At 44.4% G+C, this 16,721-nt stretch overlaps 1 protein-coding gene across 1 annotated transcript in view; it reads left to right on the forward strand.

Moving 5' to 3' along the window:
* nsg2 (neuronal vesicle trafficking associated 2) overlaps nt 1-15,337 on the forward strand; it is a 35,670-nt gene extending 20,333 nt beyond the window's left edge. Inside the window, exons 4-5 of the mRNA XM_056593656.1 lie at nt 10,672-10,782; nt 13,464-15,337. Coding sequence (XP_056449631.1) covers nt 10,672-10,782; nt 13,464-13,673 — 321 coding nt within the window. The 3' untranslated portion in view covers nt 13,674-15,337. The remainder of the gene's footprint in view (nt 1-10,671; nt 10,783-13,463) is intronic.
* Nucleotides 15,338-16,721: the final 1,384 nt, after the last annotated feature.

The following is a 16,721-nucleotide window of genomic DNA, read 5'->3' on the forward strand; positions in this document are numbered from 1 at the left end:
CCTTCCTGGAATGGCCTGGGCACTGTTTCCTCCGTTAAAGGGTCTCCTCAAAGGATGTTATCCTGGCTTTCGCTTCCGGGTCTCTTTAAGGAGGCCAGCGGTATCAGACCGAATCGGTGTATTATACAACCCTTGTCAAGGCACTAAATAAAATTGACAAGGTTTTCAACTTTGATTTTATTGGACACTGTGGGGTCGTAGTCCTCTGACCGTGCACAGAACGGTGTTCACATTAAAGCCATTTCAGCTTTCATGGAGCTGGAACTGCTGCTCTATCAGCACAGTAATGGGATGAATGCAACAGTACCATTGTTGCATTCATCCCATTACTGTGGTCACTGTGGTCCCATTACTGTTCACAAAGTAACCTGTCTAACCTTTAGGAGTCAGCCAGCACGTGCCTAGCTTGGTAAACGGAGCTGTTTTAAACTGTCGTGTGAGCGTTTATGTTTCCCTGTGTTGGCGCCCTTCCATATTTATTGTAAATGCTTGTAAATGCATGTTTGAACAGTGAAAAATAAGCACGTTAAAAAAATGCTTGTAAATGCTGCCAAAGCCACAGTCTCGTCAGAATGATACCTGATTCCTTAATGAGATGCTGGGCCATGGGGGGCAGACGTCTAGCATGCTCAGCCATGCTTAAAGGCATTTATAAAAAACGATAGAATGAAGAAGAAAACATTTAGTTTGAGCGCTATTTGTTTTTCCAGCCGTAAAGCTAGGGTTTGCAATTCTGAGACACCAGCCAGAGTAAGCTCCATTTTGAAAGTATCCAACTGAGAACCTTACCCTATCCCCCCCCTCCCTTCAGGCCTCTCCCCAAATCCACTCCCCCGAAACAGCTTCAGCAGTAGGTCAGCCTGGCCTTGTGGAGGAGAGCTGCGCACTCAGACGCATTGAGGGCACACATGTAGCTGGGTAGGTAGACAGCCATGTAAGCCATCCAATCATTTCATCAGGGCAAAATGAAATGATCGGATGGCTTATGCTGTGTTCAAACCAAAAGGAAATCAAATTAAAATGGCCAGTGTTTCTTTCCCCCAGCCCTGGCCGAGATAACCTCCATCGGTCCTTTGCTCTTGCTGTGGTAGTCTGGCGGACGTGGGAGAACCCGTCATGGTTCCTGACACCGTCTGGAGAAACACAGCTCTGTGAATGTAATAGTCTTCTCCAGGAGCTGTTTTCAACTCGAGTGAACACGCAATTTAGGCGAATTTGCGTCGTTCGCATCTCACCATTCTCGCCGCTGGAAACGCGTTGCTATTGTTGTGAACAAGGCGCACCAATAAAGGTTAAAACCCTGACCTTTATGCATGGTTAGGGTTGGGTGCAACAGCCACAGATACCACATTGTTTTCCTTTTTCTTCAGAGCATTTCATTTATCGATCGTGTTAGGATGTACACAGGATTTAAACAATTATGACAAAAAAGGCTTCTAAACTAAGCTTTATCCAGCTAAAGCATACAGAGCCCAGATTCAAACCAGAGCCCTTCCAACACAGCTAGCTTGTCTCCGTGCGTCTCCCTGCACTCTGATACCAAGTAATTCGGTTTCACGTTCGACAGCTGAATATTAATAGAACATTGCTGCATGGAAATGTCAGTCTTTATTTTCTGCCGGAATTTTTAGCTCCACTTACTTAACCCCTGACAGTGTTTTTAATGACTTAGCAGGGGGATTTTGTGTGGCCTCGTTCAGGGGCAGGAAGCCCTTGACTGGTTATGGTGCCTAGATTTGAACTGTGTTTTGTATCAGGGCAAAGAACGCGTTTCAGCTCCATATCAAAGCATCCACACAGTTGGATGTCCAGTCTTGCGGCGACAGAAGAGGAGCAACCAGAGCGTGTAAAGACGTACGAGGTGGTTCTACCTTAAACCTCCTCTGATATTAAAAGCCCTTTATTATTGATAAAGTGGATTCTGAGTGTCAGTGCTGTGAGAGCCAGAGAGACGCTGAGTGGCTCCGTGCCGTCGTGGACTCATCTTCACGTACGCTACGGGGAAGACGCAGGGAACCCGTCCAGAGAGCAGGTGCATTCAGATCCGTTGCAGTCCGTACTCTTCAGGGATATTGTCAACATCCTTTTCAACTGTGTAATTAAGTATTTGCTCAAATTATCTTGGGTTTGCAACCCAACCGTAAGACAATATTGGATTTGGTTAATTTTTATTTCACACTGTTGTGAAACTCACACTTTGTATTAGCCTCAAATAACGAGAACATTTTAAACTATTTAGCATGCTGTATCACAGTTTTACAATGCATAAATCTATATATCTTATATTTTATTGATATAACTTGGGTCGCTTGCTGTGAGTCATAACCTTTATAATTCATCACTTTTATCACTTTGTATCTACTGCTTTTTGCCAATCCTCCCTTCTGACCTATCTCTCTCTCTCTCTCAATCCCACTCACATTCTCTCTTTCACACACACACACACTCACTCACACAGACGCACAAGGACACACGCACAAATACACACACACACTGTGAGTGTGTGCAGAGGTGTCTGCACTCCCGTATGGCCTGTCAACTTCTAGGAGAGAGAGTAGGCGTTGTCTTGCATACTGAGAGAGAGAGAGAGAGAGAGAGAGAGAGAGGGAGAGGGAGAGGGAGAGGGAGAGGGAGAGGGAGAGGGAGAGGGAGAGGGAGAGGGAGAGGGAGAGAGAGTATGAGAGGGAGAGAGAGAGGTGGGCAGACCGTAGGTTGTGGAAGAAGGCCCATGGAAAGAAGCAATCATTCCATGGGCCAGACTGACCTGATTGGCCGTCCTCTCTAGCCACGCCCCAGCTACGTGCTGCACCCTGCAGACGGTAGTCTTGCTCACGGCCGGGGAGACATAGGGACCTGGTCAGGTAGGGGGGGTTTGATAGGTTGTCCGGCTGGTTTCTACATATTGCCTACTCTAGCTGGTAAAAACAAACAGCGCTTCAGCTAATTATGAGCCTTTATTCTCTATCTTTATTTGATCGTCCTTTGTTAATGCTCATAAGGTTGGCTGAGCTTGGCAGCCATGCTATCATTGAAGCCATGCTAGTTGACGTCTCCTCTCTGCCCAACCCATGGGCCTTGGGCAGCCCTGGGGCAACAGACATCAACCCTGGTGCAGACCTCTGGTTCTCTCTGCCAGTAGGAATCAGGCCTGATGCTTATTCTGCCTCAGCTCCCCCAGCTAATGGATGGCCTGCGTGGTCGCCACGGCAGCAGCAACAGCTCCACGGAGGAGAACCTTTGTCTGTTGGCGGTGGTAAAGACACGTGGCCAGTGTTCCTGACTCTGAATTGTTATTAATCCACAGGGAAATGGTTGCCGTAACAACTGCTCGACTCAAGAGGGAAATAGGCTGTACAAATAAGGAATAGAAAATGATATCAAAGTCGGATCTAGGTCGTCTAGTAAAAATGTTGATTCTAATTATTATTTTTTTCTTGGCACTGATGATTAAATTCTAATATTATGGAAAGGATCCCTACAAATCCCTAATTACTATAGTGAGAGCTAGAGAGAGGAGTTGTGTTCTGTTGTGTTTGACTACAGACTACAGCTTAGCGTTATCTAAAATACGTGGGTGATGGAGAGTTGAGATTGTAATGACAATATGGAAAGATCATGCAACAACGCAACAACAAAATTTCAAGATTTCAAGACTTTTCTTTGAAATCGAGTGTGTGAAGTAGCTAAGAAAAATGTTTAGCTGTAGGGTCTAAGACATCATCTACATTTAGGTTGATTTTCCAACTAGTAGAACCTTGTTATGGTCAGTTGAAATGACCGACAACAGATCTTTCTGGGAGGGAAGCTGTACGCTGGTTCGATGGAGGATATATTATCTCTATAAGGAAGGGCACGTCACATTACAGTACACCACAAACCAAGGTTTTCAGATGAAGTGGTCTGCAAATCAGTGCTCCACATAGATACTTGCCAACCCACTTCTCCCCTGTTAGCCTTGAGGCTGGTATAAGTTATCATTTGGAGAAACGGCCTCAATAAGAGTGATCTTGAACATCTTTTCTCTTGGGTCCTATCAACACATGCAAACTACTTCAGTCTGCTGGTATCATCTTAGAATCTGATTGATTGGAGCAAACATGCCATTAATTGTCCAACAACTTTTGTCCCGAGATATATTCCACAGTTTATATATATATATAAATATATGAGCTATATATAATTATGAGACACATAAGATAAAAAGAGGGGCATCTTATAACTGTATCTCTAATCTATGTCACATATGACTTAATATTATAAAACACAGACACAAAAAGATGCTCCACAAATCCTACAAAAGCTTCACACTTCACACTCGTTCACTTCACACTTCACACTCGTTCACTTCACACTCACCACGACGTCCCATGCTGTTCCCACCCGGTCGGAGACAACTGCCCCCCCCGCCCCAGAGGGGTCTTATCAGGCCACGGTGTTGGCAATAGTCTCCTGTTTCCAGGCTGCTCCGGAGGGCTGTAATGTACTGAGCTGTCAGCCCCAGAGAATCTCCAGGGACCAGCGTGTTTCCCAGAGCTGACACCGGTTCACTGGTCACTTAGCCCCCCCACCTCAGTGGACCCTGCCCTGGCCACTAGCCCGCTGGGGATGAGAGAGGCTGACACTCACACTAATGGGGCCATCAGCGGGCACACTCGCTGAGCGGGACTAGATAGAATTGGGGGTAAAACTGAGGAAATAATAAGAGATATTCATTACAGTTTTTTTCTTCCATTCTTTTCTTTTCTCGATTGTCGTGTGGATTTCAAGCTGTCATCATACTGTACATTCACACGTATATTTAGTCACAGGCGGACAGACACACACATGCGCACACACAGAAAAAACACAATTGGAAATTGGCGAGACAATTGCCAATTCGCAGAACCAACTATTTGGAGAGCCAAATTAGCATAATTTTAATTAGACGCTTGTTCAAAAGTACCAATCAATTGGAAAATGTGAAAAATAAATCCTTTCTTATGTTAATGTTCTCCACTTTGAATTTGTCTTGCCTGCCAGGGTAATGCATATTTCATGCAGCCTATTATACAAAGCACTGCAGCATACACCTTCCTGTTATCCGTGTAAAACCTTTAAATACTACTCTAGGCTCTATAGCACCTACAAGATCCATATCCACTTAACACACGACAAAGGATGAGGCAATCAGATCATATTTTCACAGGAAATGAGCCGCGATAAGCCAATGCCTATTACACGAGTACACAAACGTAAATGCAGAAGAAGACAAACCGACCAAATGAGAACGTCAAACAGCTGGGCCTCATGGTTACATTAGGAAGACCCAAGATCATGAGGGTCACAACCACCCCTAGAGGAGGACGAGGTGGAGCTGCCACCAGCAAGCTAGGTCTCACAACACTCCTCTAAAAACACCAAACTACAAATTCTCAACTCAATCGTAGGGCTGGGCGATTAATCGAATTTTGATCTTGATTTCGATTTTGGCGTCAAACGATCAGAAAATTAACATAATCGAGATTTTCGATTAAAAATAAAAATATATATGAATAATATAAATATCTTTACATTATTTTAGATTGGAACATTTTATTTTTGACCATTTTGTGTATTTTTTTAAGGCGAAATTTCAAAGTTCTCAGTTCCATCGTTTTTGAATAATCGTGATTTCAATATTGACCAAAATAATCCTGATTATGATTTTCCCCATAATCGAGCAGCCCTCCTCAATCGTTAAGTCTGTTCTACTCTATGGCTGTGAAACCTGTAAAACTACAAAAACAATCAAAAAACATCTAGCCTTCAGCAGCAACTTCCTCTGTTCCATAAGGATATGGTGGCCTAATAAAAACATTAACCTGACTTGTGGAAACTGACCAATCAGGATCAAATCCACCGTGACGCCATACACCTCAGCTGACCCGCGGTCAAAGAGTTCAGAGGCTTTATCTTCCTAGGGGATCAAGGCTGACCTCACCTGGTCTGCTCATACAGACGAGGTGGTCCAATCAGCCCGGGAACGTCTCCTCCTCCTGAGGAGACTGAAGACGTTTGGTGTGGATCGAGTTATCCTCCCAAACTTCAACAGTGCACTAGGGAGTGCAATCCGACCAGGTCGGTACGAGAGCTGCACAGCCAAGGACCGTAAGGTCTGCCTTTCTAAGGATTCTAGGACTTCCTCAACTCATCAGGCTGTCAGGACTGCAGAACCCAATGGCAGAGAGCTCCCTGTGCTACTGGACTCCTCCTACCCAGCAGCACATACATAAACAGTATATATATAAATATATATGTATATATTACTCTGCTGTCTTCTGGCAGGCTATACCGATCTGCCGTCTGGCTGCCAACTGAATGTTTCTATCCCAGAGCCATCAGGTGTTGACTGTCTGGGATTTCTTACATTCTCATGTCCCTTTGCAACCTTATTAACCTAAATAATTAAATAATTGTTATTATTCTAATATATTTTTCATTATCTATCTTTCTAGTATTTAAGCCCAAACTAGGTATCAGCGGTTGACATGAAGAGTAGGAATATCCGGGCAAGTTCTAGCTGTGATCTGTGCTTCTGAAATATAAAACAGGTGTTTGAACAATATTTAGAGAGCATTTTAAGAGCAGCCCGGGGGAATGAGCGTGATTCATCAGTGAGCCGGTGGCGGGGCTGGAGCGGGATCAAAATAGCAGGATCAGAATCCATCTGCCAGCTCACTTTTGGTTACCGGTAAAACCTGACCTCCTTCACTCTCATTCCACATCCCTGCTAGAGACATCAGGTTGCTGGTGTGGCTCACATCTCACGTCTCCGTTTTCTGTTTTACCACTGGCCTCCAGCACCACGACTCAGAGCGTATGTTGAGCTGTGAGTGATTGACAGGATGCTCAGGGTCCAATGACGAGTGCTCTGTTCCCGGGTAGAAAAGCTTAGAGGAACACAAAGCAATGTACCACAACTAGCTATGGATTACTCGTTTTACGTACCGGCTTTTACCGTACCTTAGCCTATAATCTATGCTTTTACGAATGATATCAAATCCAAATATTGTTTTGACTCAATAGTAAATAGTCCTCTAATTGTCTTTCAAATGAATGCTGGTAGCTTCTCATATGCGAGCAGAATGGGCTTAGAGCAGGGCGATGCTTAATCCCACTGTGCATCATTGATGTATGGCACCTCTTTAAGCCCTGTAAACCACTCAGCTGGCCTGGTGTTGTTGTTGTTGTTGTTGTTGCTGCTGTTGTTGTTGTTGTTGCTGTTGTTTGGGTTCAACAGTTTAATGAATGGGCAGCTTAGCTCTTAAAGGCTCCTCACAAACACCTGCTTAAACATTATGAGGTCATACACTGGAAGGTCATTAGGTCATATGATTGCTGATCTTAAGATCCAAAACCAAACCTAAAACCGCGCAAAACACGGTCAGCCAAAAGATGCTGAGCCTGAAGGACCTTCTTTATGCTATCCACACAAACCCTCCCCCAATGACACTCTCTCTCTCTCTCTCCCTTTCTCTCTCTGGGTGACCCTTGTTGTAAGTATGTCTTATGTGTGGGCAGGGATTGTGAAAGATCACTGAACAGACCCACAGTATTAATGAGAGAATAACATGATATGTTAAAATGTACTTTCATCGTCATGAAAGTACAAACAACTACAAAAAGAAGAATGTTAAAACTCCAACCACCTGAAAACGATGTACACTATGTACAATGTGAACTATGTGCACTATATACATTGTAAACTATAGACACTATATGCATTATAAATAATGTACACAATATAATCTATGTACACATTTACATTATAAACTATACACACAATGTACAATGTGAACTATATACAATGTGTACAATTCAAACTATATACACATTACATTATAAACTTTATACACTATGTACAATATAAACTATATCGACGATGTACAATTAAACTATATTGATTATGTACAATATAAACTATTTAGACTATGTACAATATAAACTATTTATACTGTACGATATAAACTATATACACTATATGCTTTATAAACTATGTATACATCATGTACACTATAAACGATGTATACACTATGCATAATATAAACTATATACATTTAAAACTATGTATAGACTGTACAGACACACCTGTACAATAATGTATAAGTGTACACTTTAAATAGACTAGAGTTTTCACACGCGCGTAGCGCTTGCTCAACCTCTAGTTATAAACAAACCCATAGCAATAATGTGGAAACCCCAGTCGTTAATGTAACAAATTTCTGGGCGCATAATATATTAACATTTTGGCTATAATTTTACAATGTATAACATTCGTTCACCACAAATGACTCTTAAATTAAAATATTTTTTGCATATACATTATAACTACTACTACAACTACTATTAGTAGTTGCCTTGCTAGTAGTTAGTTGAAAATAATTATTGTCATTGAGATTAAACATCTCTTCCAGTGTCCTGGCCAAGACAGGCAGCAGTAGCATACAGTCACACATAGCATACAAACATAAGAAAACTAAAAAAAAAACTAAAACAGGCCGCAGGGGGGAGGGGGGATATCAATATCGCAAGACATCTCGGGAGGTTCAAGGAGGAGGGTAATATTTTGAGCAAGTTTGAGCAACAAAGTGTAGTCTTATGGTGGACTCTATAGACATAATTCACCATACTGTGTTGACATGTTTTCGTGCATTTGCTTTGCACATGCGCACATGAGTAACTTGATTAACTGGTGCGACAGGCCTGCTATTATAGTAGTAAGATGTTAAATAGAAACAATGTGTGCAATGATATGATTGAAAGCAATAAATGTTTCTAAATGTTGACCCTCCTTGTGGGCAGAGTGATTCCCCCAGGATCCTGATTTCACTGAATGAATAGCAGCCGATATATAAGAGAGCCAATGTCCTTTCTGCTAATTAGTCTGTGATTAGACGCAGGGTCGAGAGTTTCCCTCTGGAGCTTATCGTTTTAGGCTTGGAAACACTTCATTAATTCATGCGTTAGCAGACAAGGGATTCTTGGTTCGTCCACAATACCCCCAAGATTTCCAGCAAGCCCAGAAACTGCCCTTACAGAGTGATGTAAAGATATCACAGGATCTCATTGTCCACTCATAAGGGACTGCCTGTATGTTGAGCGCCTCTGGGTTATTCACTTCTACTACCTCCTTATGTGGTGTATATATAATCACCATATGTTTATAACCCTATCATGTGACAGTGGGCTGTGTCACTGGTAAAGGAGGGTGTTATGATGGGCAGAGGGCTGTTTCACTGGTAGAGGAGGGAGCTATGATGGGCAGAGGACTGTGTCACTGGTAGAGGAGGGAGGTATGATGGGCAGAGGACTGTGTCACTGGTAGAGGAGGGAGTTATGATGGACAGAGGACTGTGTCACTGGTAGAGGAGGGAGTTATGATGGACAGAGGGCTGTTTCACTAGTAGAGGAGGGAGTTATGATGGACAGAGGGCTGTTTCACTAGTAGAGGAGGGAGTTATGATGGACAGAGGGCTGTTTCACTGGTAGAGGAGGGTGCTATGATGGGGCTGTGTCACTGGTAAAGGAGGGAGTTATAATGGGCAGAGGACTACGTCACTGGTAGAGGAGGGGGCATCATATGGTGCATTAGGGGTGTTTTAATGAAGGCAGCGACCAGGATGAACAGTAGCTCTGCAGCAAGGAGCAGTACCACATTATGCCTACAAGATGCTGATGAAACAGAGCATCAGCCGTCTAGGGGTAAACATGGTGTATCTTCTGTAGCATAACCGAAGAGGGGAGTTGATCAAAGAATAGCAACTAATATTCGAATGTGTTGTGCGGCTGGTTGACGTCCAGGGACAGAACATTATTGGCAAAGCATATCAAATAATAACACAATGTTAGCATAGCATTAGCAAAGCAACATGGTATAACATAGCAAAATAAGGACCCAGCCTCACAGGCAGCCCCAAACAACAGCAAACGCAGCGTAGCTTAGCACAAACACACGTCAGCTAGAGGAGAACACGGAAGATGAGGAAATCAATCAATCTTCACGCTCGGTTGTTTCGCAATTTTCTGCCTCCCACCTCTCCTTCAGCGAGGGACAGGGCGGCCTCAAAGCGGTCTCAGGACCTCCAGTCATTACTCATGTGCACCCAGGGAGCTCCTTCGCCTGAAGGGGCCGGCGGCCGCTCGCTGCAGCTGCCTGCGTTTGTTATCTGGGCTGAGGACCGTGTGTGCACTGTTCACGCTGCGCTGCACGATGCGCTAGGTGACATGCACACACACACACACACAGACACACCTGTACAACGACAGACACACGCATACACACAATGGTAAATCTACAGACACACACACACTGGTACATCGAAAGACACACAGACAAACACACACACACCGGTACATTTACAGACACTCACACACACATACACACACAAATACACAAAACCACAGACCACACATACACGTCCCCAACACACACACACACACACACACACACACACACACATACACACACACACACACACACACACACACACACATACTGGTACATTTACAGACACAAACACATACACACACAAACTCTGTATATACACAAAACCACAGGCCACGGCACCCACGCACGCACACACGCACACGCACACACACTTCTAGGGAAGCTAAGCAGTGTGTGTGTGTGTCTGTGTGTGTGTTTGTCTCCAGGTCACCGTTCTGATCATCCTAGCCCTGGCCTTCCTGGCCTGCATCGTGTTCCTGGTGGTGTACAAGGCCTTCACCTACGACCACGCCTGCCCCGATGGATTCATCTACAAGGTAGGAGCGCCGTCCCTCCTCCCCTGGCTCAGACGCTCCTGCCTGGAGGGGCAGGGCCGTGCAGGCTGAGGTCACCTTCTGGCCGGGCTGAGGGTCGTCTGAGGGCCAGTGTGGCTGAGCAGCAGAGTCCAGAGTGGATATTGAAGCCCTTTCCTCTCCCCTCCTCCTCTGAACGTCTCCCCCCCCCTCGCCTCAACCTCTCCTCTCATCTGCTCTCTTCAAGCCCTCCCCCAGCTTCTCCTCTCCCCTCCTTCTGTCTCCTCTTTCCCGGTCTCCCTCCTCGTCGTCCCCTCCGTTTCTCCTCTAGACGTCTTTGTCCTCAGTAGTAGGGGTGGGGGGCTGCAGAGAGGTCACCTTGAGGCTCTTTGAGCCCCTTTGACTTTTAGGATGGAGTAAGTCCACTTTTAGAACCGCAGTACCACTCTGGGGACATAGAACACACACACAGTCTCTCTCTCACACACACACACACGCACGCACGCACACACACACACACACACACACACACACACACACACACACACACACACACACACACACACACACACACACACACACACACACACACACACACACACACACACACACACACACACACACAAACTCATACACTCCAACCCCTATGCACATACGCAGGCAAGCACAGACAGACAGACACACACACACACACACACACACACACACACACACACACACACACACACACACACACACAGAATAGCCGATATTAGCAACACTGCCTGGGTATATAACCAGTCTTTTAACAGATTGGATCCTCTTCCCTCACCAGTCCCCACCAAAGTGTTATTCCTGTGGCGCACAAAGGAAACCATGCGTGTGCATGCACATTATTTAGAGGGTTTCCCACAAAGAAAGGTTTACCATGCACCAAGATAACGAACAGGCAGGGATTACGCACTCACTCACCCACTGCTGGTGAAAACGATTCTCTCTGTAGAGCGTTTCCAATGCTCTGTTCAACCGAATCGTGCTGCATTTGTTGACGCTGAGACCCTTCTACCTTCCCCTAATCGACTGGGGGTTTTGTCGTGATCGAATGTATCTACTGCGGGTAATCAGACAGAACAGAGTTCTGCCTCTCCACAGAGACCCACACTGTCTGAACTCATAGGTATTGTATTGTATTTAAGCAATATCACATGAGAGGGAGTGCTGTTGTACTGAATATCACACAGCTGTGATTCAGCCGTAGGCCGAGTGCCAAAGATAATCACAGCCGTGCTGATATTCAGTACAACAGCACGACCTCGAGTATAATATTGCTTTTATACAACAGTACTACAAGCAGAATTTATTAGTTAACAGTAATAAGAAACAACAGATTATGATTTGTATGTTTATTTAATGATTTATCTGGCTCCGCCAACAAAAATAGATCCGCAACTGGACTGGGAATGAACGGTTTGGAGGTTTGCGCTAAAGTATCCAGGCTTCTTTCCGTCCCTTCGTCTTCTTCTGACGACCATTCGTAATTCAACTGAAACGTTAAATCTGGAAACATGTAACCTTAAAGTTAAACATTAAAGTAGGCGATGTTACATAAGGCTGATAAAAGCCTATATCTTATGTGTAATGAACCTAGAGTTAAAAATGAAAGTAGGCCAATGTTACATAAGGCTGATTGAAGCCTATATCTTATATGTTATGGACCTTAGAGTTAAACATGAAAGCAGGCCCATGTTACATAAGGCTGATAGGTCCTTCAAATCAGACTCCTAGGAAATAAACAAGGTCACATCAAAACTATATACAATATTCAATTATATTGCCGTTGGTGGATAAGACTGATGGATTCAGCGCTGTATCTTCAGCCCAGTGAAGAGGAGCTCACCCCGCCTCCAACCAACGTACCCTCTGTGTTTAACGGACTCACTTAAAGTGGAGTTTTACTTTTTGATCGAAGTTAAATAGTGTAGCGAATGGCAGTTTGCGGATGAGGGGATGATGATAAGTGGGTGTGCTTTCTTTGATACGTCCATGTTATGGAGACTTTAGTGTTGAAAGTGGTTTCTCTCTTTGAAAACTAAAAGGAGGCTAGCACTCTTTCGGAGGAAGGTTGTATCCAGAACGAAAATGTTGCCATACAACTGCTGATCAAAGAAAACCTTTAGTAATGTCCCGCAGTGCAAGTAAACATTGGCTTGTAGCACCGACCACTATCGAGATTAATGATCAATACATGTAATATGTAATGTAATGTAATGTGATAATTATAGGTCTATGATGGTAGTTTACGACTATGGATGCAATTAGAGGAGAGAAACGTAAGTAGGTTATTATTATGTACATTGACCATGGTGACTATGACATATACAACCAATTGTGATTGGTTTAACTGATGACATATTATACCACCAGAGTGTGATTAACCGTTACAAGCCGATCTGAAAACCTGCCTATTCCGACATCACAAGTGGTCTTGTCCACCTAGATTTGTGCTGGATAGATCAGTCACACTCACTCCAGGTGGTATAATATGTCAGCTTAAAAAACGAAACGTGAGTCCCTGAGCCCTGTTCACCAGGGCTCAGGGACTCACCTCATGCAGACAAGTCAACAGCTGCTCCTCCTCTAGACAAACAACAATCAGGACCCTGATCGGCTTCAACCTCGTCCTTCTGTGTTCTCATGGGCTGATCTTGTTGTTGTTTCCCCCGCAGCACAAGCGCTGCATCCCGGCCTCGCTGGAGGCCTACTACGCCGCCCAGGACGCCAACTCCAGGGGCCGCTTCTACACGGTGATCAGCCACTACAGCATGGCCAAGCAGACCACCTCGCGCTCCATCTCCCCCTGGATGCCCGGAGGCGGCGGTGCGGGCGCAGTGGCCGGGGCGGAGCACCACGACCCCAAGCCCCCCAACGCGAACTAGAGCGGCTAAACGGGGGGAGAGGGGAACCATTTTAGAGGAGAACCAGCAGAGTTAGCGTTCAAAATACATGGAGGTAGTGTTTTCATTTGTTTTTGATTGTTTTTTTGATGGGCTGCTAATTATTGATTAATCACCCATTTTATTTGGGTTACTTGAAATATAGAATCAATGACATTGTGTTGTTTAACAAGCATTTACCCGTGTACTTACTAAATGATATTAATATTGAATCAATAGTTCTCCTTGATGAGTTCAACTGGGTAAATTCATATTTAAAAATGATGCACGTAATCAATGTCAATACTAAATAAGAACATAAGCCTACTCAGGCTAAGGCCTGCAATTGTAAAATACTGTATAACATTTAATGACTGAAGTGATTAAATAACTATGTAATTAACGGCTATGGAAGGTTGTTAATTGATAGATCATACAATATAAGTATATAAAATTTAAAAAAAGTGTAAATGAGTAATTAGCAGCCTGCATTACCGAGATGAATAAAACACACGTTTAACAAAAGAGACGCGTTCATATAGAACATTAATGCGCACATACAACTTTATATATTACCAATGCATGCACATTTAAACACACACACACACACACACACACACACACACACACACACACAAACACGTGAGGGGGATCACATCTTCCCATCAAGAATACCATTGCCTGCTGACACACATACACAGACACACAAACACACACACACACTGAACCAAACTATTCTCCATGGTTTCTGATCCCTGTTGTCCAACTATGAGTTTATTTAATGTCTATAATATTTGTTTCCTGTAATGTGTGGATGTTTTGTGGTCCACTAAAGAAGCATGAATCAGTGCTGGATTTCAGTTGGTCTCTTAGAAGTAGGATTCTGCAGAGTGAGTCGTTTGAAGTGTTTTTTGGTGTACAATTCGTATGTTTATTTATATTTAGATTAAATCTAGTTCCCAAATGTACAATATCAGAAGACATATTGATAAAAAGACACTGTCCAATCTGTTTTCGCCCTTCAGCTAAGATACTTACCTGTGCAGTCTTGTGTTAGTGTTGGCCATCTTTACAGTCTTGTTAAAAACCTGATCAAACGTTATCGTCAAACCCAATGTCAGACATCAACCTCCCTGACCCGTGGGCTCGTCTGAGCTCAGCGGGCCGTAAGTTTAATGCTCAAGCTAGTCCAGATTTCCCCAAGTTCCATACTAAAGCATCTGATCTCCAAAAAGCCCTCCAGTTGTACATAATCAGAGCTTCAGATCCCCACCCGTTTCATGACAGGCTAGCTTGTTCTTTTTCAAGAGCGACTGCTTTTAGCTTTTGACCTGAGTTGTTGCTAATCTGGGGCGTGACAGACAGAGAGGACCCGCCCCCATGCAGGGGAAAGAGAGGCCCTCACCCTCCGTCACCGGGCCCCTAAAGCTCCTTCAGTTCTGCTCAAACGGCTCCCACCTGCCAGGGCAAGCCTCAGGCTCTGCTTTGTTGTTTCTTTTGATTTCAAGTTTTTGGTTTTGAGTTGTCATATTTTGAATGGGTTTTCACAGATGCTTTTCTGAGATATCGTAATGTTGTTAGGCGAGTTGATATGTAGCGAGTAGTGTTATCTATCAGTGTGCATTCCTGTTCCCACACAAGGTTTTTGGAATTCAAAAATAAAACAAAGCTGGGATCTGTTGCTCTGTCTGCCTTTTTCTGGTCCTACGAAACACGGTGCACCAAGGTTGTTTCACTGCAGGACTGTCCGCATAGAGTATACTAAGGTGGTTTCTCTTCCTAGAAAACAAAGCGGTTAAAGGCGGTTCATACGCACTCCTCCTTAAATACGGCAATTCCATGTTGCTACATCACCGCAATTAATTCATAATTAGACGGGCATTGGAGATTATGCAGAAAACTCGCCAGAAATGGGAATTTGGCGTTTGTCATCTCTGATGAGCTAATGAACTTCATTGCGTCAGCGAGAAGTGGAAAGCTCCAATGGCAATCCTACAATGCTACATTGTTGGCTGCCATTTTATCACGGCGCCTCAACCCAGTAGCATCGTGTGAGTGTTTTGACGACGGATTAGGCCTTAGTGTCAGTATGGTGCAGACACGGCGGCGTGAGCGGCGATCAGGCAGGGCTGTGGGATGTCAACCTACAGTGTCTGCTGAAAGGCTGTCTGAATCAGTGTTCCCTCCTCCGCGGCAGAGACGCAGAGCGTCTGAGTGCCAGAGCTGAAAGAGAAAGAGTTGAAGCTAAGAGAATGAAAACACTCCCAGGCATAGAGTAGGAAGTAGGAGGATAGATGAAACTACCAGGAAAAGGGAAGAAAATAAAATGAATGATATTAGCAGAGAGACAAATGAATGTAGATATAATGGACATTAAGAGGCCATATGGTGCAGAAAAACCACCATAGATAAACTACCAAATAGCTGGCAAAACGAGCAAAATCATGCTACATACCGCTAAGTAACTACGCACATAAGCCTTTGACATGATGCCGGCTTAATCATCCCGCTTAGCCTAGAAGTCGTCATCTTCCTCCTTCATGGCTGGGAATAGACCTTGAGCTCACAGAGGTTATTAGACCATTCATCACAGACACCCCATAGCACCCAGAGTGGGGTTGCAATTAGCCATCTAGATATGAGGAGGAGAAGCATGAGCCCTCAATCCCTGATCGCTGCCTTTCTAATTATCACGCCAAAGCCTGCTTCGTGATGTAACCCCTGCTGCGCGTCTCTAATGCTGGGCTATTAGATGTTCTACATTTGGACGTGGAGAGGAGACCTCAGCCTTTAGCTTGTCTGGGTGGGTGTGTACACAGATCAGGAGGAGAGAGACGAGAGAGGGCGAGAGGGGAGATGACGAAGGGGAATAGAGAAGAGGAGAGTAGCGAACAGAGGAGGAGAGGATGAGAAGAGAGCATGGAGGAAAGGAGATTTGTGAGGAGCAGTGGGACTGAGAGGCCAGGGGGAGAGGAGCATGCAGGAGAGGAGAACGCTGAAGAGAGGAGAAGACATAGGAAGAGACGAAAGGACAGGGAGGCAGAAGGGGTG

The sequence above is a fragment of the Gadus chalcogrammus genome, chromosome 7 (assembly GCF_026213295.1).
Source record: "Gadus chalcogrammus isolate NIFS_2021 chromosome 7, NIFS_Gcha_1.0, whole genome shotgun sequence".
Classification (NCBI taxonomy): Eukaryota; Metazoa; Chordata; class Actinopteri; order Gadiformes; family Gadidae; genus Gadus; species Gadus chalcogrammus.